The 26,099-nt window shown below is 40.0% G+C and overlaps 1 protein-coding gene and 2 non-coding genes across 3 annotated transcripts; 1 reads left to right on the forward strand and 2 right to left on the reverse strand.

The window, feature by feature from the left end:
• Positions 1 to 1,537: 1,537 nt before the first annotated feature.
• Positions 1,538 to 22,643, reverse strand: CFAP126 (cilia and flagella associated protein 126). Its single transcript, XM_031436795.2, has 6 exons — positions 22,597 to 22,643; positions 12,545 to 12,672; positions 3,672 to 3,739; positions 3,096 to 3,176; positions 2,316 to 2,492; positions 1,538 to 1,935 (listed from the first exon to the last, which is right to left on the reverse strand). Exons 1-6 carry the CDS (start codon positions 22,641 to 22,643, stop codon positions 1,663 to 1,665), a joined length of 774 nt encoding a protein of 257 aa, XP_031292655.2. The 3' UTR covers positions 1,538 to 1,662.
• On the forward strand, positions 3,238 to 3,309 carry TRNAL-UAG (transfer RNA leucine (anticodon UAG)). Its single transcript has one exon. It is a non-coding gene; the product is annotated as a tRNA-Leu (tRNA).
• TRNAV-CAC (transfer RNA valine (anticodon CAC)) lies at positions 19,640 to 19,712 on the reverse strand. Its single transcript has one exon. It is a non-coding gene; the product is annotated as a tRNA-Val (tRNA).
• Positions 22,644 to 26,099: the final 3,456 nt, after the last annotated feature.

A 26,099-nucleotide genomic window follows, 5' to 3' on the forward strand; every position in this document is an offset into this window, starting at 1 on the left:
TCTTGAGAAACCAAGAGAATGGTGACTGGGAAGGAGCCAATATCCTCCCCCTCCCTTTAGTCTCAGGCATTTACATCCTCCAGCCTGACCTTTCCCAGGAGGGAAACAGTTTTTCCTACAAGGGACCACTGAGAAAATTTTCAGGGAATCAAATACAAGTAGCCAGGGGTTTAATATCATGGCATCTCAGAAAAGGAGGGGGCAAGAGAAAAATTAAGCATGTGGAGAGCTTGTGGGTTATTGCAGGCTTCAAAATCCCACTGAGAACTCATTATTAAGCCTCAGCAAATTATGATCCAGTGGACCAATAGAGCTGACAGGCAAGGGACTATGAGCTAAGTCTGTAGATTCAGGGAGAGAGAAGAGTAGAGATAAGAAAGAAGAGATTGTTGAAAACCTGGCAAACATTTATAATTTAATGAGAAAACTTGCTACTTTCATAATTCATATATGCCAGGCTTTTGGGTCCCTGACTCCATTGGCAAGAATGCTGTTTTAATAGTCTTTGGAAACTCTGGGATGACAGATCTATCTTGCCTGTCACTCTTGAGTTGTTAGCCAACCAATTAAATTAGCTGTGGGTTTGAGAGAAGAAAGTGACTGTAATTGGTGTCATTTAGAGAGGAAGACCTTACTTAGCTGCCTCGACAGTCTTTATCCCAGCTCCCAAGTAGTCTTTGGCTTTAAGTGATGATCACTTCTTTCCTTTTTGCTAGATTGGCTCTGGGAAGTCTTTGTAGCCTTCCTCTAGCTTACACCATATGTCTTCTGTACTTGTCCTTATAGTGAGGGACGTGTTCATGAGGGAACAGTTGGGCATTGGGACTGGGAAAGGTTTGGCAAGGGCATTAAATTGAACAGCTAGTGCCAGAAAGATGCAGAATGGGAATAATGATAAACAAATTGGGAGCTGGGAAATGGATAGGGAACTTTTTTGGTGTCTTTTTATAATTTGGGTTAGAGTGGTCAGGGGAGTGGCAGAGTGGTCATCATGTTTGTTATTCTGCTCTTTCTACTTACCATATCCCTTTGTTTTTCTTCTCTCTCTTTTTTTTCTTCTCCACCTTCCAATCACTTCTGTATCTTCTGTTTTGAAATTATATTTGTTCTTTTTTTTGAGTTTTCCTTTTGTAACTCTAATCTGTTTTCCCTGTGTGTTCTTTCATCAGATATGAAGTCTTAGACAAGGATCATGTCTTCTCTGGCTTCCTATACCTTTTCTTCCCCACCTTCTCCGATTACACATACATATGCTCTACCAAATGATTGTACTTCTGACTTTATAGTTCATGCTTAGGATGAAAAGTGAAGGGTTAGGTGTGAGGGACTGGTTATTTGAGGTTTCTTTTGCTGTGATTCAGACCAACCTCCTTTTGGTCATTTCTGGAGTATAACTAACTCAATCCTTGTAAAAATGTGTTCCACCTCAAGCCACTGTCTTGTTCTTTTCCCTGCTCTGTTTCCCCCAATCCTTCTCCTAGTTTTGGGTTACAAAAGGCAGCTACAGCAGGAAGATAAAGTCCAAATCAGTAAAAGATTCAACAAATGATGTTTATTTTTTCTGAATTTGCCTTGATACCCACCCATAATTTTCGACTGAGGGTCTTGCTTACTTCATTCACTCAGTCTCTAGACAGGTTTTCTCAGTGTGGTCCCAGTCCTTTATGAAGTTCCAGGTTTGCATTTCTGGACCTCGGCTAGATCAGGACCTGCACAGTGTTCTAGCATGCATGGGCTTCCAGGGGGGCTCTTAGGAGAGCTAGCTGGGGTTTGGGGACTTGGAGTGTGACCTGCCGAGGGATGTGAGCTTTGGAGTTGATCTAGGGTATTGAGACTTGAGGCTGGGGAGTTTGGGATTATGGTTGGACTTGTTGCTTGTTGTACAGTCTTTGTGATAGACTTCCTGAGTTTCTTCTGACTGTCTGAATCATGTGGCTGTCAGGGATGGAATAGAAGAGACAATTGTTTCTGGTTAGGCCTAGATCATTCCCCGTCCATCTCAAAATTCTAAATCCCTTTTTCTCTGTATATACCATGGACCAAAGGTCAGGTTTCAAATAAGTTAAATATGATACCACTAACATCTCCTTGAGATTAGATCATTTTGTACTGTGTGGGGTTAGGGGGTGAGGGTGGGAATAAGATCCTTAGCTTATCCCTTCTGGCCTCAGAACTTGATTGAGGACAGACAGGATAAGGCAGAATTGGTCAGAGGTTCCCCCTGCTGGGGTTGTGGTGATATAACAATAGGCATTTTTGAGGTTGCAAAGAAACAAAGACAATAGGATTTGAGGTTAGGTGGGAAAAATAGATACCTTGCCTAAGATTTCAGGACACAGCCCATTGGAGGCCTTCAGTAAATCAGGATTTTTCTGTATCCATTTGGTGAGGGAGGCAGCACCAGCAGCTGTACGGGAGGTCAGGGTCACCCGAGCAGGGGGTACCTTCAGAGGCATTTGCCATGTGCCCATGAAGGATCCCCAAGGATTTGCCTAAAAGAAAAAAGATGGGGTTCCTCAATACGGTTTCTCACTCCCAGTAACTGACCTATTGACAAGGCCTCTGTCCTAATTCCATCTTTTACCTTTGGGAACGCATGGTAGTGAAACAAGACTGAATAATCTCTCTACTCTTCCTGCCCGCTCCCCCATTTAGGTTTCCCTAATTTTTTCATTCCTTTACCTCTGCTGGCTTAAATTCTGCATCCTTAGGCTAAGTTTGGCAGAATACCCACTACATAAATATCACCTGAATGTGTTTGTTTATACAGATCATTCATCAATTTAAGGAATTCTTTAAATACAATCCTGTCCTGTTGGATAAACTGGCTGGAAGTTTGAGGGCACTTGTATTACAATGTGAATTAGATTGAACTTTTTTTTTTTAACAATTTTTTATTGAGTTATAGTCATTTTACAATGTTGTGTCAAATTCCAGTGTAGAGCACAATTTTTCAGTTATACATGAACATACAAGATTGAACTTTAATTTTCTGAATAGTGGCTGTAGGAGATTGCAAGTTTCCCCTGTAGTACTCCCATTTCTATGCCTCAGTTCTTTACTGTTCTTGATAAGAATGGAGATGAGTATCTCACCTTGGAACGGGGCACTGAAGGCAACAGATGTCCATGATCATTGGCGATAATCTGAGTGTAGCCTTCATGGGAAGAAATCCTCTGGGGTAGAGGTGGGAAGAGCAGTGCTTGTGAAAATGGAGTGAAGAAGTGGGAGAAGGGAGGGGGTATAGCTTAGTGGTAGAGTGTGCAGTTAGCATGCAAAAAGTCCTGGGTTCAATCCCCAGTACCTCCGTTAAAATAAATAAACCTAATTACCTCCCCATCAAAATTAATTAATTAAACAAAAGATCTCAATATCCTTTTTAAAAAGAGGGGGAAGGGTATAGCTCCAGTGGTGGAGTACATGCTTAGTATGCATGAGGTCCTGGATTCAATCCCCAGTACTCAAATAAATAAACCTAATTACCCACCCCCCCCCCCCAAATTTTTTTTTTAAAGTAGAGGAAGTATCTGAAGGGCTTGAATTAAGGGCTGAGGGAGAGGAGGGTATGGGAGTTTGAAGACGGCTGAAAGACGTTAGGTGTCAGTGAATTACACAGAGTACGGCATAAAGAACCAGAAACCGGCCTCGTGGGTGCACTGAACATGGAGTACCTCTTTTGTTGGCTTGGCGAGAGACCAGTTCTGCAGATACTTGGGTGAGAAAGCTTTTTCATACTGTGGAAAGAGATGAGAATCCTTATGAGGCTCAAAGTCCCCAAGCCCAGAAAGTAAATAGGCACTGTTCTTCAGAGTTGAAGACCAAAGGCATGAATGACCATGCTAGACTTATAACTCACTATAGAGTCACTCACTTTAACTCAGTGTAACTCACCATTTGTTTCATCTGTATGCTGTCCAACATGGAGCCACTAGCCACATACAGCTATTGAGCACTTGAAATGTGACTAGTCCATATTGAGGTGCTTTGTAAGTACAGTTGGCCCTTGAGCAATATGGGTTTGAACTGTGTGGGTTCACTTACAGATTTCTTTTTCAATATGTACTACAGTACCACATGATCTATGGTTGATTGACTCTGTGGATGTGGAACCCTGGATACAGAGGGCCTACTGTAAAGTTATATGCAGATTTTCAACTGCCCTAATCCCTACCTTGTTCAAAAGTCAACTATGTAAAATACACTGGATTTTGAAGACTTAGTGCAAAAAAACAAGAATATAAACATCTGATTATAACTTAAAATATTGATTAACTGTTGGAATTAATTTTGGATTTACTGGGAAGACAAAATTAAAAGTCAAAGAGAAGGAAAAAGAGTACTTACCTGGTTGGCACTGTAGTTAGTGGCCATGATCCTGCCACTTCCTGCTGTTTACCTTTGTTGCTTGGCAACCTCAGAAGGCTGACCTTCTGGGACTACCTCCCAATTAACAGGGAGGGGCTGCCTTTCCCTTCTTGTTACTCACTTTCTTGGCTGACACTGCCCTTGATCTTTTCCTTTGAAACCTGGGTTCATTTTCATTTTAGAGATGTGAGGAACAGAGTAAATAAACATGAGAAAATTGGCTGAATAGTGGCTCTGACTTTTTCCTAGAATAACTTACCCTGCTTAAGAATTTATAGGTTGTCTTTGACTGGGGTCTTTAACCATGGTAACAAACTATGGAACGCCAAGAGCTTTGTTCATTGGAGAGTGTGGTCTAAGTACCACAGACTTCAGAGCCAGACACTGGGATTTGAGTCCCTACTCGACATAGGAACATAAGAGCTGTATGACAGTAAGCAGTTGGTGTCCCTTCACTGAGTTTCTGTAGTCATTTGTATTGTAGAGATAGTAGAACCTTTACAGGATAAATTAGGTAAAGTGAATAAAGTGTTTAGATAATGCCATAGCATGGTAGGGACTCAGTACTGCTGAGACCCAGTTTACAGGGTCCACTACATTTTCTCAGAATAACAAAGCAAAGATATTTTGAATAGCCACTAACTCAGATTTGTTCCCCCAAAGAAAAACATATCCTTGGTCCTTAAATGACTCCTGGCTTTTCTGAGGTGGAATGAATTGCTGGTGATGCAGGATTGAGCAGGCATGATGAGAGAAAGACATAGTGTGGAAAGCACCAGATTTGGAGAATGAAGTGGTGGTGGCGGGACACATACCTAATATTTGGACAACCTCTTTGAGACTTATCTAAAATGGCATTAGCATACCTATCTACTGGGTTGTCAGAATTAGGGAGAAAATGGAACTGTGCTTCCTGAATTATGAAATCTGTCCAAAGAAATAGATAATTGAGAACCAGGAGAGCATTGTAAGGGATGATTATCAGTCCCTTGTCCCTTAGAAGGTATGTCTTTTTAAAAAGGAGGGTGGCAGAGAGGAGGAACCAAATGAAATAGATCACATGATGAGAGACTTAAATATATAAAAATATATAAAACAGATCTAAGATTAAATATATTTATTACATAAATACATAAATGGGCTTATCACATCTGTTAAAAAGAAATGATTTTCACATTGACTAAAAAAGTAAATTTCAACACTATGCTTATAAAAGAAACATCTAAAATGAAGAGATTCAGGAAGGCTAAAAATAAATGACTAAAACAAAAATGTACCAGATTTTTTTTCTTTAAGCAGGGGTTGCAATTTTAATTAGCCAAGAAAGTAGAATTCTGACTTAAGAGGTTTAGAAGAGAGAAGTTTTTAGCACAATTTAAAAAAGAGAAAGAATTACATTTAATATGGAGAAAAATAGAAGCACACTGATAATAGGAGACTTTAACCAATCTCTCAGATCTAGAAAGATGAAGTGAATAGGAAATTAGCCCAGGTACAGACAACCTAAACAACATAATAAATAGGAAAGATTTAATATATATTAAACTCTGAACCTTGATAATAGAGAATATGCTTCTTTTTCCAAATGCATATAAAAGATTCACAAAAATCACAAAAATGTGGCACATTCACGTCTTAGGCCACAGGAAAATCTCAAATTCAAATTTCCAAATGAAAAATTTAAAAATATGTTGTTAACCACATCTGGGCCAAAGGAGAAATGTAGAACAAATTGATAATAGTAATAATGAAAACCAGAATCTATGGGAAATAGTTAAAACAGCTATCAGAGAAACTTTTATAATATTAAATACCTATATGTATAAAAATTAAAAAGTAAAAATAAATGAATGAACTTTATGACTCAAAAGACTAGGGGAAAAAAGTAAACCAAATTAGAAGGAAGAAATTAGTTAAAAGAAAGGCAGAAATAATGGGTTTGAAAACAACAAAAAGTTATACTAAAATCAAAAACTGAAAAAATTAAATTGGTAAATTCTTAGCTAAACTACTCAAGAAAAGAAGACAGCACAAATACATGTAATTAGGAAGAGACAAAGAAGAAGAGGAAATTTAAAAAATACTCTTTGTAAATATGTTTGAAAATCTACATTTAATGTATAATTTTGTGTAAAAGCACAATTTAACAGAATTGATCCTTGTGGAGACAGAGTCTAAACAAATCATTTAAACATAAAAGAAACTAGAAAACTAGAGTTCCCCCACAAAACCAAACAGGCCCAGATAGTTTCACAGAGGATATTATTAAAATTTAAAGTTTAAGAAGATAAGTTTCTTAAAGTATTTTACAGCATAGCAAAAGAAGAAAAATTCCCAAATTCATTTTATGAAGTAAGAATAACATTGATTCCCAAACCTGAATTTTGGAACCATGACAAAGTCTAAACAAAAACACTGCAGATCAATTTCACTTATTAATATTGATGCAGAAATCTTATATAAAACATAAGTAAGCAGAATCCAACAGTACATTAAAAAAATTGTATTAAGACCAAGTGGAAAGTACTCCATGGATGTAGAAATGGATAGTCAAATTAGGAAATCCATTAATATAGTTCATCATATCAAGGTGAAAAAAAAATGTGTGCTTATCTCCACAGATGCATTGATAAGTTTTAATACATAACAATAACAACAACAACAACAAAAAGTAAAAAGACAACTGGGACAAATAAGTTATAAATAATATTATAAAGAGTTAATATCTTTGATTTTTAAAGAAGTTCTAAAAATACAGAAGACTAATAACCCTGTAGAAAACTGGGTTAGAGATACATAATCAGGCATATCACAGGGAAAGAAATACAAATTACTGTTAACCATATGAAAAGATGTTCAACATTGCTCATAATTTTTAAAAATGGAAATTAAAACTACACAGAGATACTATTTCTTACCCATAAGACTGCAAAAATCCAAAACTTTGATAACATACTCTGTTGGTCAGCCTATGAGGAAACAAGCATTCTAATATGTTGGGTGTGGAAATGTAAAATGTCACAACCCTCGCGGTGGACAATTTGGCAGTATCTAGCTAGCACAATTATCAGTGCCTTTTCCATTTATTTATTCAATGGAGGTACTGGAGATGGAACCCAGGACCTTGTGCATGCTAAGCATACACTCCACCACTGAGCTATACCTACCGCAGTATCATGCCTTTTGATTAAGTAATCCTACTTCTAGCAATCTATCCTGAAAATACTCTGGCAAAAATAAGAAGTGTGCACTATTAAATGCAGCATTATTTGTAATAGCTACAGAATGGAAACAACCCACATATCTGTCAGTAGAATACTATGATACTGCCACACAATGTAATATTATGCAGCTGTAAAAAGCAACAAGGAAGATGCTGCTATGGAGTGATCACCAAGAAATACTTTTAAGTGAATAAAGCATGGTGTAGGACATGTGAATACTGTGCTATCGTTTACATAAAAAAGTAGATATAAATATGTGTTTCTAATAGAAAAATGATGGAAAAATAAATGGTATAATTAGTGATTACCTTTAGGGAGATAGAAGAGATAAGGTGGAGAGGACAGGAGTAGAAGATAAACTTTGAATATACCCTGTTTTGCAAAATTGATTTTAGAACTGTATAAATATTGTACAAAATTATAAAAATTAAGTTAAAAACAAAAGTAATTCCTAAAGTAAGAAAACAAATTCTCATTATTTTAAAAACAAAGAAGTTTTTTTTCTTTTAAAGAGTTAGTTAGCTAAATACAAAAGCTGTATATAAACGAGTTAATATTTCTGCTTCCTCTCAACATGACAAATTTCATATCCAGTTTTCTTTCTTAAGACTAAGTCTCCCTCTAGTGGACATTAGTTTTACAACAAGTCCCCCATTCCCTACACTGCAAAGGAAGAAATCTTTTGCCCATTGTCTCCTGCTGCCAAACCCTTAAATTACATAAGTATCAGAGTCATGAGGAGGAGGGTGATGGAAGATATTAAGCAATGGGATAGCCAAGTGTCAGGGACACAGTCAAGTTTAAAAGGAAGTGGGGAGATGAGAGACATGAGAGGCTCTAAGAGCCAAGAAAATTTTGGTCACTCAGCTCAGAGTGGGGAAGGAACTTCAGCTTCCTATTGGAGGATTGCCACCACCTCTGCCCAACAAGAGGTGATTAATATACCAGTGTCACTGTGTACTCAGTGAAATAGCTCCCCCCAAGGCGTTGCTTTAGGGAGAAACCCGAGTGAGAAATAGTGATGAGTAGGAGATGAAGAGTGATTCTCTTGAGCCAGATAAGGTGTGACAGGGTGAACTCCAGGCATCTCCCACCCCTCAGGACTCCCCCAGAGTCCCACAGACCATTGAGGTCAGATGCGTGAAAGCTGCCTTCTCAGAAAACTGACGGTGGGGAAAGGTACTGGCACAGTCTCTTCAGTTCCTGGCAGGGAGAGGAGAGTTAGAGATGAGCCCACACTGAAAGTGGCCTCTGTAGGTATGATGGGAGGGTCCTTGTGTGCTGGGCTACCCTGGGTCTCATCTGACCTCACATAGTGGAAACTACTCAGAGGAAACTCATTTAGAGTAGATCCTCTCCTAACGTCTACTCCAGTTTCTAAAAGTTTATCACTCTTCCCCACTCCTTGTCACACTGTGGTCTCTCCCTCGTAGAGAACAGTTAAGGGTTGCCACCTCAGCATACATCTCCAATCTCCTTTCAGTTTTGAATAAGAATACAAAAAGAAAAGAACACCAAAAACAGTCTAGTTTCCTAAGTTCATTTTCTGGTCCTATAAAAAATCGAACTCCTTAATTCAGGTCTGGGGGCCTGCCCATCTACATATCTAGCTTGAGAATACTGTCCAGGAAATTACTCATTCGAAGAATTATTTCAGCCAATTCCCACACCTTTCTTTGTTCTGTCTTCACTTCCTCCCTTTAAAAGGTGAATTTCCAGACACACTGAAATCCCGGAGGGAAAAATTTGGCCTAACTAGGAGTGGTGACTCTTCCTGTGTGCAAAATACAAGAAACATGTTGCTAAAGGCCATAGTTCTTAATGTAACAAAAAGTAACGTGAACCTTATACAATGAAATACTTTCAGCCTTAAAAAAGCATGAAATTCTGACATGTGCTACATTGTGACATATGACACATTGGATGAAACTTGAAGACATTATGTTAAATGAAATAAGCCTGTCATAAAGAGACAAATAATGAATGATTCCAATTATATGAGGTACTTAGAGTAGTCAGACATCAAAGAGGCAGAAAGTAGAATGATGGTTGCCATTCTACCGGGGAAGAGGGGGAATGAGGAGTTATTGTTTAGTAAGTACAGAGTTTCAGTTTTACAAGATGAAAAGAATTCCGGAAATGGATAATGGTGATGGCTGCACAACAATATGAATGTACTTAAAAATGAATTGTGCACTTAAAAAGGGTTAAGTAACTTTTATGTCGTGTGTTTTACCACAATAAGAAAAAATTGAAGAAAAATAAAGTACCGTGTAATATGAACCTTACTGAAGACTGCCAAGAAGTAATGAAACTGTGTACTGATGAATGATGCTAGGGTAAGTTCTCATATTTCATTTTAACAAGTACCAGGGGGAACACCTCTTTCTGGAGCTCTCTGTCTCTCCTTTTTACATGCATAAGCCACTCAACCGTCATTCATACCTCTTCTCTGAGAACACATTGCCTTAAACCACTCTCAAATTTTGCCTTCAGAGGAATGATCCTGGAAGCTATCACACAAACATATTTCCATTTTTGTCTCATTGGCCTGAACTGAGTCACTGGCCGACCTAGCTGAAAACATAGCAGGCTATGAAATACATAATTTTTATTTTAAGAGGCTATATGCCCCACTGAAAATTACATTACTGTAGGAGTTGGAGGAGAAATTATGTCAGGGAACTCTTTCTGGCACTAAATAATCTTAAGTACTTGCTATGTATCCTTCTAGTATGTTTTCTTGTACTATACACATTACTCTGCAACTTGCCTTTTTTATTTAATATATCATTCAGGTATCAGAGACCCCACAAATATGTAGCCAGTCCCGCATTCTGGACATAGGGTGCTGCTATTAGAGTCACCCTGACTACCACCTCTAGAAACTGGCTGAAGCTGTTGCCCCTGTTGCCATGCCCCTCACTGGGCTGCAGTCACTGCCTTCCCTGCTTCTTCCCCTCACTTGTTTCCAATTCAAGACTGGTGCATCTGATCTGCAGATTTTCCAGCTGTAATGGAGGCTAGAAAAGTGAATAGCCGGCATTTTATGGTGGGAGGAAGGGTATCTTTTAAGGCAGAGGCAGTGGTGGTTGAATGGGGATTCCTCAAACAGAGGAAGTAGGTTCAGAGGCTCAATAGCCAAAAGGAAACACAAATACTGGAGAAAACAGAACCACAAAGTATGTATAAATTTATCTCATTCTTTTAAATACCTGCCTAACATCCCATAGTGGAGACATTTATTCAGTCATTACCCTGTTGATGGGCATTCAAAATATTTCCACTTTTTTGCTACCATAATATTATAACAGACATCTTTGTACATTTTATACATTTGGCCTTCTGTCTGATTTTTTTTTTTCAGTATGCTTAAAAGTGGAGTTGCTGGATAAAAGTGAACATGTATTTTTATCTTTAGTATATACTGCCAGGTTACTTTTTAAAATATACAGTAATTTATATTCCCACCAGCAAGATACAAAAGTGCCATTTTCTCCCATCCTTTTAGTCCCTGAATACTATTACTCTTTTTTCTTTTTATCAATCTGATGAGTGAAAGTGATATATTACTATTATTTTAATTTTTGGTTTCTTGACTACCAACATCTTTTCATATGTTTATTGGCTACAGTGAATTCCTTTTTTTAATTAATTGCCTATTCATATCTTTGGCTCACTTTTCTGTTGGTGTATTTCTTTTTCTTATCAATTTGTAGGCATTCTTTGCGTATTAGAGATACACTTTATCAGCCATATGTGTTGAAATTATTTCTCGGAGCATGTTTCTAGTTTTTCTACTTTATTTATGGTATCTTTTAAAAGATAGTTAAATATGTCTTTTCCTTCATGGCTTCTCCATTTGTTTTGTCATTCTTGCTTAAGAAAGTTTCATTGTACATTTCTGTTGTGATTGGTTACAACAAGCACACATTTCTTTTGTAATAAAAATATTTTTTAAAAAAGAAAAAAAGCTTAAAACCTTGAAAGAGTAGCCTGAAGACTTATTCTTAGGTACAGTTCTATTAATAACTAGGTATGGCCTTGGACAAGTCACCAAGCCTTTCAGTATTTCATTGTCTTAATTTTACAAATGAAGGATAATGACATCTATTCTGTTACTTCACAGGGTTTTGCAAAGATAAAATCAGATTTTTTTAAGTATAAATATGGGTTACAAAAACGTAAGGTATTATTATTATTATTATTATTATTATTATTATTATTATTATTATTATTATTATTATTATTATTATTATATGCTTTCCCTCTTCCCTTGAAAGGTAAAGAGATCACTAGATTAGGAAGTCATGTTCCATCTACTCCAATTACTAACCAGTATGCCTTTGAGCAATTTGTTTAGCTTCTATGAAACTCAGTTTCCTCATCCTTAAAATGAAAGAGTTGGTCTCTAACTTACTTTTTAGCTTTAGGGATCTAAATATATTATAGCAAAATCTCTAACAAGAAAGTTAGGTAAATTTTTTTTTTGGTTAATATTAAAGGAATCTTTAGGATTTGGTGTTTAAATATGTAACTTGAAGATACATAAATGGAGAATGTACTGGAAGATGACAACTGTAGATGCACAGAAACTCATAAGGAGTCTTCTGCAGTTGTTTAGGTGAGGGGTGATGGTAGACTGAACCAAGGTAAGAGCAAAGGAAATGGAGAGCAAGTCAGCTGGGCATAAAGTCTCAATTGATCATTTGGCCCACCTTGAGTGTTAAGTCACAGCAAGCACTCAGATTATGGATAGATACAAGTCCAAAACTTGAGTAGCAAAATCAAACTTAATCTTCCTATATCCCACCTCAATTCAAATTTCTTCTCTAATTTTATGACTTTAGACTAAGACTCTTTTCTAGTACAGACCAGCTGGAGTGAACGAGATCCGGCTGGAACACGCACACAACTGTGAGGCGTTCAGGTCTACAGGATCGCCGCTCCCCTCGAGCAAGGACAAGACCTAGTCATTTCCACATCCTGGGGCCGAACTGGGGACGCCAAAAGGAGGCTGCCTGCTTTGTGCTCCACTTCCCTCCCACCGATGTGTGGCCAGAACCGTGTCGTGTTGCTCTCACTGTCGGGAACCGATCAACCCTTCCCCGCCTTCCGGTCCTGACTCAGGCCTGACTTGCGGGAAGCCTCTCGATCTTAGCGGGCCCAGACGGGAACGGGGACTGGGCTGTCCCCAGGCTTGACGGCTTGGGGAGGCAGGGTCAGGAAAAGGCGCTGGGCGGTGGCGGGGCGGGGCGCCGGCTTGACGGCGGAGGAGGGAAGGAGGACGGCGCGGGGCGCGGGCGAGAGGCGGGGCCGGGCGGTGGCTTGACGGCGGGCGGGGTTCAGGGGCCCAACGGGCCTCCTCAGACTTCGGGAAACCCTGGCCAGCCTCTTCTCCAGGCCTCAGGCTTCCGGCCTTGGATTTGGATTCTGGGGTTGTACCGTTAGGCCTACAACATTGGCCTATGTGCAGGGTTCGTGTCCCGGAACGGGCTCTCCACCGTCAGCGAGCCTGGCCCAGGGCCCCGAATCCCAGGTCTTTCTGGGATCCCTGGGCGTCTCAGTGTGACTCACGCGCTGCCCAGCTGCTGGCCCTCGGAGCTTGCGGAGAAAGAGGAAGGGAGGGTTAGCTGCAGCCTGGACGCCCCCAAGAGTAAGAAGGAGAAATCGTCATGTGACGAATTAATTTTGGAGAAATGCACGTTTTTCTCATTTCCTTAAAGTCCGTATCTTCCTTGTCTTTGGGATGAAAATCTGTAATCTTGCCTTTACCTAACTAGACTGCTCTTTTCTCCTGATGTTGAATGTCTTTACCATGCTTGAAGTCTTCTGCCCCCTCCAGGTTGTGTTGCACTGACATTTTCACTTAAAGTTAGCTCACATACCTCTATTTCTATTTAGTCTTGATGACATTTTTTTCATCTTAAAAACATTTGGGAAAAAAACCATTTGATAGTTTTTGAATAGGTAATATATAAAAGTAATAAAAATAAATTGACACAATAATTAGGTTGTTAATACAAAGAACAGGTGGTTGCCAGAGGGGAGGGGGTGGGAGGAGGAGAGAAATAGGTGAAGGAGGTTAAAAGATACAAATTTCTAGTTACAAAGGAAATTAGTCAGAGGTATGAAATATACAGTGTGAGGAATATAATCAATAATAATGCAATATCTTCGTATGGTGACGGATGGTAAATAGACTTATCCTGGTGATCATTTTGAAATGTATAGAACTGTTGAGTCACTATGTTGTGCATCTGGAACTAACATAGTGTTGTAGGTCAATTATACTTAAAAAATACACTCACAGAAAGGGGAGGGTATAGCTCAGTGGTAGAGTGCATGCTTAGCATGCATGAGGTTCTGGGTTCAATCCCTGGTACCTCCATTAAAATAAATAAATAAATAAACCTAATTGCCTCCCCCTCAAAAAAAAAAAAAAAACTTCATAGAAAAAGGTTAGATTTGTGGTTACCAGAGGTAGGGGCTGGGAAGAGGGAAAACTGGATAAGGGTAGTCAAAACTACAAACTGCCAGTCATAAGATAAATAAGTATGAGGGATATAATGTACAATATAATAAATATAATTAACACTGCTCTATGTTATAGTCAAGTAAATCCTAAGAATTCTTATCACAAAGGAAATTTTTTTTTAAATCTTCTCTTATTTTGTATCTACGTGAGAGGATGGATATTCACTAAACTTACTGTGGTAATCATTTCATGATGTATATAATAAGTCACATTATTATGGTGTACACCTTAAACTTACACAGTGCTCTATATCAATTATACCTCAATAAAAGGAATTGGAAAAAAAGAGGAAATTACAAAAAAGCAAAAACAAATGAAGACTGGCTTGAAAATTCCCTGAGCAGGCAAAATCAGTTTAATTATGCAAGCAAAGCTTAATTTAGCTTATTTTGCAAGACCAGGGAGAGTAACTTGACCTGGGTCACTTCTGGCTTATGCCTCTGGAAGTCATAAACAAAACTTAAACTGTTCCCCAAAATTGGTATGAGGTAACCACTAACCAATTGCCTGTCATTTAAGAAAATTCTAATGTTGTAGCCAATCACTGTTAAGAATAGTCACTGACTCCTCACTAATATAAGCTGCTTATTTGCGTATCCATGGGTTTTGTATTCTTGGACTAAACTAACCAAAGATCAAAATATTTGGTGAAAAAAATTCTGGAAAATTCCATAAAGCAAAACTTGAATTTGCCACAAACCAGCAGCTATTTACATGGCATTTACATTTTATTTACTACTATTTACAAATCATTTACATTGTTTTAGATACTATAAGTAATCTAGAGATGGTGTAAAGTATACAGAAGAATGGGGGTAGGTTAGATGCAAATACTACACCATTTTATATAAGGGACTTGAGCATTCAAGGATTTTGGTCCTTGAGGGAGGCCAGGAACCAATCCCCCTCGGATATGGAGGAATGATTGTATACCCCTGAGACTTCCTCCATGTTTTCATTTGAGAGCTTCTGGTGTGTAAACTGTCTTTTTGGTGTGTGCACAATAAACTTTTACTAATTACTACTTTGGTAATTCATTGGTTTTACTTCTGCTGTTTCTGAACTTTTGACAAAGTGTATACAAGGAGAATTAAGTTTCCTTTCCGGCCCTACCCTCAATGTCCCATTACTTTTCTCACAAGCAAGCATGGTTACAGCTTCTTGTCTGCCTTTCCTAGATAATCTTAACATGTATACACATATCTATATGTGCATAAATATATTTCCTCCGTTTCTCCTTACCCAAATATTACATATTTTACACAGTGCTCTGCACCTGAGTCCTTTTCAATTAATGTATCTTGAAGTCTTTGAACAAGTCCAAAAGCAGAATGCTATGCAAGATGAAAAATGATTAAAAACTCCTACTACGGCTGGGGTCTAAAGCACTTCCAGTTTTTAGCCAGTGTAGGCAGATGGCCCAACCATGGGAATTATAGATGCCTTTCCAGTCCTTGCCACACATTGGCTGTTACTTTCCAAACAAAGGGGAAAGTTTGTTCAGTATTCTTACTGAAGTTCGGCAAAATGGTGATGGCTGAGATTCCTGACTCAGCTGGATGGACCCTGTTTCCCCAGCAGTGTGTGTAGCTCTCACCTGAGTCCCTAAGCCTGGGTCGAATTACTGGCCTGTGCAGAGGCCTCTTTGAAAGCCAAGGATGCTTTTGGATCAATGGGAAATCCCCGGGGGGGCCTCTCCAAATAGGAAATAGTTGTGCAGACTACTTGTTTCAGGCCCAAAGTGCAGGTGACCCAGCCTTTTTTTTTTCTTTCTTTCTTCTTCCCCCACCTTTTTCTTTCTTTTTTTTTTTTTAATTTCTTAAGCAAGTCTCTGATTCTATCCTGAAATTCTTCAGAAGGCTCATCATACATTCCTCAGACCTGGGATGACAGCAGCCTGGGCTCTGCATGACAGCAAGGAAGGGAGTACGGTGATAAGAACACCTTAGGGAAACGCTGACTAAGCTCAGGGCCAATGCTTACTGAAATTTACCTCACAACCTCTGTGGAAAGCCATGGTCTTGCTCTTGTAAACAAGGCCTATTTCCCTGCCCCTGGATTTCCCTTTTGTGTCCCATTGAAGATCAGACTGGAAGATCCTGGCCAGTCTGGGTGGGGCGGGCCTATCACCCTATTTCTTTGTGCTCTCCATAAAACCCTGAATTACTCTGACCAACTGGAATAAACTCTTTTCAAGGTCACAGAGTTCTGAGGAATTTGCCCATGCCCTTCCTCCCCACTGCCTAGGTTACTGGCATCTACTCAGAAAGGAGCTAGTGGATGGGTAACCTAGGAGTGCTAGAGTAGTTGGTCTGGGACAAGGTCAGGGTGAGGGAGAGGAATCAACCACTTTGGGCTCAAGCTAGAGAAGAAGGGGAAGGTGTAGCTCAGTGGTAGGGTACATTCCTACCATGCTCCAGGTCCTGGGTTCAATCCCCAGTACCTTCACCAAATAAATAAACCTAATACCTTCCCTCCCCCTCTAAAAAAGAAGTAAGTCCTGCCTTAATTAAAAAAAAAAAGAAAGAGAGAAGAAGACAGGGCCATCATGGGAGCTATAGTTATTCCTTCCCTGTTGCTATTTGGCTGTATTTTCTCTCTTCCATACCATCAATGGGCTCCATGTTGTGCTGGTTATTTGCATTTTTGCCCTTAGATTCATTCTCTGCCCTATTCTGCATTGCAGGGAAATGCATTTCCCAGACTCCCATTTCATGCAGTGAAAATGAAATTCTTTACAATGTCCCACAAGGCACTTTACCTCCTCCTAGCTCATTCTGATCCAGGTACACTGGTCTTCTTGCCATTTCTGGACTATAACAGCTAGCTCCTGTTGCAGGACCTTTGCACTTGCTGCCCCACAGCCTGGAAGCTTGTTCTCCGGATATCTACATGGCTAGTTCTCTCACTTCTTTCAGGTTTTAACTCAGTTATTTTCTCAGGGGCTCTTCCTTGGCCACACTATCTCAAATTTCACACACACATCCCACACATTTAATATCCTGCTGCTCTCTTTATTTCTCTTTAGTACTTATTATCATCAAACTTACTATATATTTTATCTTGTTACCATCTGTCTCACCCACTGGAATGTAAACTCCATGCAGGCAGGGATTTGTTTTTGCTTCTATTTGTCATTAATGAATCCCTAGATGTTAGAACAGTACCTGGCACTTAGTAGGTACTCTGTAAATATTTGTTTAATAAAGAAATGTATGATGGCTTTGTTTGTCATAGCTCATAGTGGGTGACAACCTAGTATTCATCATGGAGGAAAGAAAAGTAAAATGAGTGGTGCCCACTATGAAGTTATTTACAGCAGTTAGAAACTAAGGACTAAATGTGCACACAGTGACATGGTTAGACCATAAAGTCACAGTGCTGAGTGAAAAACTTACATGAAGAATTAGGAAACAATTACACAAAAAACAGCTACACAGTCTACAAGGATACATACAAATTCAAAATATAAATCAAACATATTAGAGAGGGGGTGGAAGTATGGAATAAGGATAAAAGAAAATAATAAACTAAGACAAAAATAAATAAAGCAAGAGTCTTGCACCCATCCATGTGGATAAAGGACAATGAATTGAGATTAATACTATACCTGAGGGCCACCCCAAAATTATTCAGTCTGAATATTTTAGTTTCATACTTTTAGTTTCAAATTTTAATAAGAAACTTAAAAATATGTATTTATGTGAGTATCCAGAACAGACTTCAAACGTGTTTATTTTTTTTCTGAGAAATACTAAAATAATTTTTAACAGCTGTATTAAGGCATAATTGGCATACAGTAAATTGTACATATTTAAAATGTATAATTTACTAAGTTTTGACACATGTATACATCTGTGAAATCATCCTCAAATGGAAGAGCCAACTTGCCCATTAGGCACACATAAAAAAATGTTTTATTTTCAATTCAAAATGCTTTAATGTTTAAAAAAATTGTTTTAAATTCAAAATAAAATAAAATTTTACACATTTTATATAATATTAATACATTCATCTTTATACCAATGCAGCTGTAAAATATTCTATTAACAAATTATATATTTAAATTATACAGTATGTAATCATATATTCTATATATTCAATTATATATTATATTTAATATAAACAAACTATATTAATAAATATAAATTTTTAATTTAAAAAATTTTAGTATTTAACAATTATTTTTTATGAAGGGTTGCATTAAAGGTCAAAGTGTCTAGGGCCAATGAAAGTCATAATGCAGCCCTGCCACTGTTAAGATAGTGAACATATCCATTGTCCTCCCAATTTTCCCTTTCTAATCCTTATTGCCTGCCGTTCTCCTTCCCCCTACCAAGTAATCACTGATCGGCTTTCTGTCATTATCATTTCGTCTTCTACAATTTTATATAAATAGAGTCATATAACACTCTTTTTCTGATTGGACTTCTTTTGCCCAGAATTGTATGAATGTAATCATAATTTATCTTCACCTGTTGAGTGGCCTTTGGGTTGTTTCCAGCGTTAGGTTATACAAATAAAGCTACTATGAACATTCATGTACAAGTCTTTCAATGGGCATACACTCAATTTTCTCTTGGAAATATCTAGGATTAGAATGGCTAAGTCATATTATAGTAGTTTAACTTTCAAAGAAACTTCTAAACTGTGTTCCAAAGTGGATGTAACATTTTACGTTCCTCCCAGTAGTATATGAGTGTTCCAGTTCCTGCACATCCTGGACAATCTGGTATGGTAGGTGTTCTAATACGTGCGTAGTGATATCTCATTGTGTTTTAAATTTGCATTTCCCTAATGATTAATGATGTGGAACATCTTTAAATGTGATTATTTGCCGTCTGTCTTCTTTGGAGAAGTGTCAGTGCAAACTGCCCATGGCGTGGCGGGGCGTGAGGGATTGTGAAAATAACGTTTAATTAAAAGAAAATATACATGGTTTCCACCTGGCTTAGAACCAAGGGCTTTAGGATTCCCTGTGGGGAAACTCAGAGGAAGGAGCAATGAAGAATCTCCATAACTGCCAATTGAGGACTGAATTCATGAGGGCAACTTAGGTTGAGAAAAGTAGGAGTAAAGACAGGTTTGGTGGGGTGATAGAGGAGAGTGACTTGTGACACTGGCTCCGCAACTATGTTCTGTTCATTCCTCTGGACTATAGGGTAAAGATACCCGCCATCAACGAGATACTGTCAGGCACAGGATTAGGTCTTGATACAGGTTTGCAAATTAACTGCAGGAGATGGCCTGTCTCAGTCTTACCTGAAGAGGCTGGAGCCTGAGCAGAGCTTGAAAAAGGGTCTGACCTGATCCAGATCAGAACCATGACTTCATTCATTGAGCAGCCAAGAGTGCTTTCCCTTTCCAGTGTCAGAAAACGTAACAAAAACTGAACCGGCCGAATGGCTGCAAACGTTCCCGCTGAACACATCTCACAGTTCTGGCAAAGCCAAATCAGCAACTACCTGGGGGATGGATGTCAGCGCCCAACCAGCAGAAAAAGCACAATTGCTGTTTCCGCCCGGTTTCGAACCGGGGACCTTTCGCGTGTGAGGCGAACGTGATAACCACTACACTACGGAAACTTACTGCTAACTGGATTCTCAAAAATTACCCTTGAAACATACCAGCTCCTCACTGTATTCCCTGGCCTGTAACCAAAGAACTGAGGTGTGTCAACCACCGCCCAGTCAGTCTCACGCACGCCCCTGGAGGTAGCGGGCAAGGCCCGAACGCGCACCCCTCATCGTGGCCACAAGCACACAGTGAACTAGATACTGCCTCCTCGGAAAACTTCCAGCACAAGAAGGGCTCCAGCCAGTGTCGTTGCTGTTGAAAAACCTGAGTCTGTGGGTCAGGGATCCAGGCTTCCTCAAATGCTCCTGGTGCAGTTTTCCCATCCTGCAGGTCCCGGAGGAACGCTTGGCGGGGACTGGGGGCTGCCCTGAGGTCAAGTCACCCGCTGGCGTGTCCCCTGCATCAGGACTGGAGAAAAATGGTGCAGTAACTACAGGTAGGAAGAGACTTAGGTGACAACTCGCATAAGATAAGGAAAACTAGCTCACATGTGAAACAATAAAAATACACCTTATTTTTGCCCGGCACTTAGTTTAGGAGGCACTTGTAATGGGAAAGCTCAGTTTACTCCTTGGTACCTCTTTCCTGTGAGTCTCACACAAACACTTCACTTCTGGTCACCAAGTTTGTGGAGGTTTTTCTCCACACCAAGAAATTCAGTCTCTGACACCAACTGGGTGCCCTACAATTTAATTCACAGTTTAAAATTTCAGTACTACAAGAGTGCCTCCATCTCCTTCAAATGCCAGTCTCCAGCCTGTTACCACCTGAACATCTGACCCTCTGGCTATGGGTTGGAAGTTCCAATGATCCTCCTGTCAGATTGGATTAATTTGCTAGAGTGGCTCACAGAACTCAGGGCAGCACTTACTTACAATAATTTATTAAAGGATATGATAAAAGATCTGGATGAACAGCCAGATAAAGAGATGCATAGTGCAAGGAGGTTCCCTGGTGCAGGAGCTTCTATCCTGGTGGAGTTGGGGTATATCATCCTCCTGGTGTGGATATATTTGCCAACCTGGAAGATCTCCAAACTCCAAATACTTTTGGAATTTTATGGAGGCTTCATAGAGTAGGCATGATCAATCAGTAACTCCATTTTCAGCCCTCTCCCCTCTCTGATGGGATGGGAGATGGCACTGAAAATTCCAAGCTTTTAATCATGGCTTGGACTTTCTCGTGACCAGCCTCCAACTAGCAGTCATCCAGGAGCCCACTCAGAGTCTCCTCTTTAGAACAAAAGATGGTCCTAGTGCTCTTAGCATTTCGGGAATGACAAGGGTTTTAGGCATTCTGTGCCAGGAACAAGGAGCAAAGACCAACATATATATTTTCTATTCCCTCACAGCCCATCACCCCCTGGTCTCTGGCCACAGACCCCTTACAGAAAAATGATACATAAGTCCAAAGATACTGACATATTACTAGAGTCCTAAGCAATAATCATTCCAGTCCATCATCATGCTGTATAAGATTGTCTCCTGAGGCAAGGCCACTCAGGTTTCAAAAGAAAGAGTGGTCCCAGCAAGCATATGGCTTCACCCTTTCAGGCATCTGATAGAATTAAGCCAAGAGACAATTATCACTTCCTGTTCTGAGCCTCTTTTGAGGGGTTAATGTAATATTGGATTTTCCATATCACATAACTCATTCATTCATTACCTTACTGTTAGCTACAACCATTCCTCCTTCTCTCCAATTATACCCAAACTCTTTCACCTTTGGAAGCGATAGTAGGTTCAGTCACTGTGCTGGTCTAGATTGCAGGCAGTAATACTAGTCTAGCAAGTGTGTCCCCCTCAGTCCACTTCTATTCAGATGAAGTTACATAGGGTACAGAACTAGTGGGCTGTCTTTACCAACCACCAGGCAATACAGATGCTTTCATTGTTAGTCCCAATTTTGTCAGAGGGGGTGAAGGCACATCCTGCCCCACCAGGCCCTTAGGAATTCTGACATGAAGATCAGAAACAGTTTCAGGTTTTGCTTAGGTATTATCCTTGTTTTCAGCTCTAGTTGTAGCCCTGGTCCTGTGACCACTGCATCATGTAGGAGGGAAAAAAAAAGTTGAGATAATGTGAAGAAGAATGAATACTAGCATCCTTCCCCACCCCACCCCTCAGATCCACCAGAAAAACAGAGAAATCCATCTAGTAGGGACACTACTTTAGTCTTTCTCATTTTGAGTGTAAGCACACACACGGGTGTGTTCAAGTCAGCCCTTTGTGCCTTTATTTCCCCCTGTTCTAGACAACCAATGTTTTAGTTGCCCGTTTCAGTTCTCTGTCAAACTAGTATTCTGAGAAGGATATCTCTCTGTCCATTGTTGGATATTATAGGCTGTAAATTGTATTTCTTAGTCTAAAGAAATGACAGTCAGCCATCTAAACTGATGCAATATCTTCTGTTCCAGGTCTTTCATAGTATTCTTAGCATTCACATCTACCACTGAGTAAGCAAAGTCCAGTCTAGTGTCACTGTAGCCCCCCCAGGGATACCAGCATCAGTCTCACTTGCCAGCTATGATCAGGGCCTTCCCACCAGGAAATTGTCACATAGTCATCAGCAGTCTCTGCCTCTCTTTTGACAGATAGGGCAGCTCTGATTGGTGCTGCGTGCCTCAGAGGATGCAAGAGGACTTGTCCAGATTGAGTCCATCTCTGCAATGCTCTGGTACCCTCATATCCACTCATTTCAAGAACCAGGGTGGTCATATCAACAGAGCACAAAGAAATATCTGCTTGTTGATTCCAATCACCTTCTGAACCTGGAAGGGAGTTCTGATGGGCAACATGTCCTACTTTAATGCATTGCTCAAATTTTCCTAGGGCTGTGTCCCATATGGGCATCCTGCTAATAAGCCAGGTTTTTATTACCCTTCTAGCTGACCATATGGCCAGGTCATTGGCCACTGCCCATGAGTCAGACTCAAACATAGGGGCTTTTTCCACTGTTCAGTTCTTCCATTACTGCTAGAAAAGGAGCTTGTAATAACCAGAATGATTTGTTTTTCACCTTCTTTGATCAGAGTATGACCTTCCAAACAAGATATTGTCCACTCACCATGGAACTACTGTCCAGAAACCAAGCAACTCTTTGTTGGTGGGTTAAGAGCTGTTTGTTGTCACTGCCCAAGTGACAATAGAATCTAACAACTCTTCACGCAGTCCCAGAGTCAGTCCTAAGGGAACAGAAGCTCCTTGCTTGTGAGTACCTTGTGTTACCAAACCAAACTTGGGTCCACTTGCCCAAGCACAGTAAAGCCAATCTCCTGACATCAGGTTGTGGTGAAGGATAGTGCAGCATTCATTTCAGGGCATCAAGCAAGAAGTCCAGGCAGCTAAAGCTCTGAAGACCTGAACTCCCCGATGGCTTTCAGGGAAAGGTTTTTAAAGACTGGGTGAGGGAGAGGGTTATAGGGTGTGTGATCAGCTTGTGGATATTTTTCTGATTGGTTGGTGGTGAGGTAATTGGGAGTCACCCAGTTCTGGTTCCAACCGGTCTGGGGTCTACATGCTTGTGGTCAGCATGCAGTTAACTTCTTTCACCTAGTGGGAGTATCAGTAGCTGCAAAACAGCTCAAAGGATATGGTTCAGAATATTATCTATAGCACTTAAGAAGGAATTAAAGTCCTTGACTTTGTATAATGGCTAAATTATTATAATTTTACCTTGTTTGACTGTTTTCCTTTGTTTCTGCATTTTTTCACTTCTCTGATTAAATTCATTCTTTGGAACTCAGGGCAGGTAGAGGAAGCTAAAGTTTTTCTACAAACAAGAGGCAGGCGGAGGACATTAGGGGTGTCGGTGGGGGGTTCTGTCCCAGGAAAGCTCCATAGGATCCTGCTCAATTACGCTTGCATTCCCCAGGCAGCATGATCCTGTATAAACCATTTCTATATTATTATGGAACACATTAGAGCACTTCTCTGACATCACCCAAGACATTGATTGTATTTCAGGTCTCAGGATCATTTTTATGTCCTTTAGTCATAGGGATAACCTCAATTAGTGTCTGATAGCAAGGTGATAAATGCCCCTCAAATGGAAATTCTCTAGTCCAAAGGACCAGCAATTGTTACTGGGAGGCACTCACAGGCTCTTCTCATAAAGCCCCAGGCTACATTCCACACAGGGCTACTGCACTCCAGCTCCTATTCTATGCTGTGTGGGCTTGGGCAATCTTTCTCAATCCTATTTAGCCTGTCTAATTAGCATTGCTTGAAGGGTGGACTTACATACCTTCTGTTTTACAATACTACATAGAATGTTTACATAAAACTTGTTTAAACATTCCCACTTTCATAATCTTATCAGTGCTCACACTTTTATGTTCTCTCAATCTAGTTGTAGCCCAGGTCAGGGTTCACCAGTAAGTTTTGGTCCCCTAGTGCATGGGGCTCCATATCAAAGGGTCCTGGAAACTTCTGTTTTCCACCCCTGACTTGTGTGCAAAAGGCTTTAGGTCCCCAGTGAATGGTTGAGCCAAGGGACTCTGGTCCTTTTCATCAGTTTTTAACTTGATTGATCTGCCTGACTACAGTCCCAGGCAATTCTGAGTGGGGTTTCTCAACAAAATCTTTGCCTTCCAGCTTTTAAAATTCCTCCAAACTGGGGTAAATGGAGCAGACTCATTTGGGGCCTTTTAATGTTGGGAGACCAGCATGGGTCCCACTGATCCACCCAATCTTCTTCAGTGCTGCATCAACACCTTTGTTTCAAAATCATCAATGGCCATATTCGTCTCATTTTTCAATAACCATCTAAAGATTTCCACCCTGCTGAAGAGAGCTGTAGAGTTCTTTGGCTTTTTAATTACTTATTGTCCTTGATTTCAGTAGGACCCACAAGAGGAAGCTGAGGCAGCAAATCTGATAAGGCTTCTTGAACTCGTGTTCAGTTTTGCAGGAGTAACGTTACATGGAGTGTCCATGCAACAGGGGCCACCTTAATTACAGAATTTACCATAACCTAGGTAAACAGGCATTATTCAGCATGTGAATATCCCTGTCATCATAAAATCAGTCATGCATGGCTTACGTGTGAAGCATACCAACTTCTTTACCTGGGGTGCCCCATTTAGCATTTGTAGGGGAAGTTGGGCAGTCCCTATTCTCAGGCTGGCTGTTCCCTCAGGAATAACCTCTGCTGTGCCTGGATCATGCATTGTCATCTGTGATTGTTTAATACTAAGCTGTGGGTGCTGTATCAACAAAAACATCCTCTTCCATTCTGCCATATTCAAAACCAAAGACAGAGCCCCTAAACTAGCCATTCTCACTATCCATTTTAGTAAAGGTTCTTCAGGAAGCTGATGACACTGATATGAGACAAACCCTTCACACTATACCCCCTGGTTTCAGCTTTGGTTTTGCCCTCCCTCCACACTGACTACCTTCTTGCTAACCAGAGACCTTAAAGGTACTTTCTGTTGCCCTGGAAAAAATTTTCCCTTTGTGGGCAGCTTTGAAGCTAGTGACTAAAACTCAGACCAACCCAAATCTGAAGTTGGATGAGCATCAAGGTCCGAACCAGCACTTTATTTTAGCTATTACAGATAATAATAACCAAGAGACTGTGTGTTTAGCATGCTTCTTCTTCTTATGCATTTCCTTACATATTCAATAAGCCAGCTCCTCAGTAGTTAGGCTTATCCCCATCTCTAAATTCCATTGGTAACTTTTACCTTTAGTAACTGAAGTGCAGCTGCAGTTTAATTCCATGAGTGACTAGGTAGCCATCCAAGGACCAAAAGTTCCTCATTCACCACCCACTCATCCTTTCCCTTCCCAGACCACGTTTCCATGAGCCAGGGCGGTTCTAGCAATTCCCACTTCACTTACACCAACTGCAATTTTGAAAAACCTCAGTTTTTTCTTTCCTGTGTCTTTCTTTTGAAAGTAAGTCTCCTTTATTACTCACACAAACACTTTACTCTGGTCACCAAATGTGTGGAGGTCGCCCCCACACCAATTCTCTGTCTGTGACATCAGCTGGGTGTCCTACAATTTAATGCAATTCTGACACTACACAGTGTCAGACAGAGAACTGCTTGGTGTGGGGGAATATCTCCAAGCATTTGGTGACCAGAATGAAGTGCTGTGTAAGAGGTAAAGGAGACTCACAGGGAATGAAACATACAGTGGGGAAGAACTGGGTTTTTCCCTACATAGAAGAACTGAGATTTCCCCTTTTTAGTACTTTCATACTTTCTCACATTTAATTAGTTTTTATAACACAGCTATGAGGGAAGTATTAAAGATGTTTTAAATGTTTCAAGATAATGAGACTGAGCTAAGAAAATCTGACTTGCTTAAGATGGTGGTGGGGAGAGAGTATAGCTCAGTGGTAGAGTGCAAACCTGGTATGCACAACGTCCTGGGTTCAATTCC

Source organism: Camelus dromedarius, chromosome 23 (genome assembly GCF_036321535.1).
Source record: "Camelus dromedarius isolate mCamDro1 chromosome 23, mCamDro1.pat, whole genome shotgun sequence".
Classification (NCBI taxonomy): Eukaryota; Metazoa; Chordata; class Mammalia; order Artiodactyla; family Camelidae; genus Camelus; species Camelus dromedarius.

Bases quoted from the DNA above. Each gene is read 5' to 3' on its own strand.
- CFAP126 (XM_031436795.2), bottom strand. From the start codon at position 22,643: ATGTTTGAGTCTGACTCATGGGCAGTGGCCAATGACCTGGCCATATG. The intron at 3,740-12,544 runs CGAGGGGAGCGG...CTCATCTCTTTC, and splicing joins GACTAGGTCTTGTCCTTGCT to CACAGTATGAAAAAGCTTTC. The intron at 3,177-3,671 runs GTACTCCATGTT...CCTCTACCCCAG, and splicing joins TCGCCAAGCCAACAAAAGAG to AGGATTTCTTCCCATGAAGG.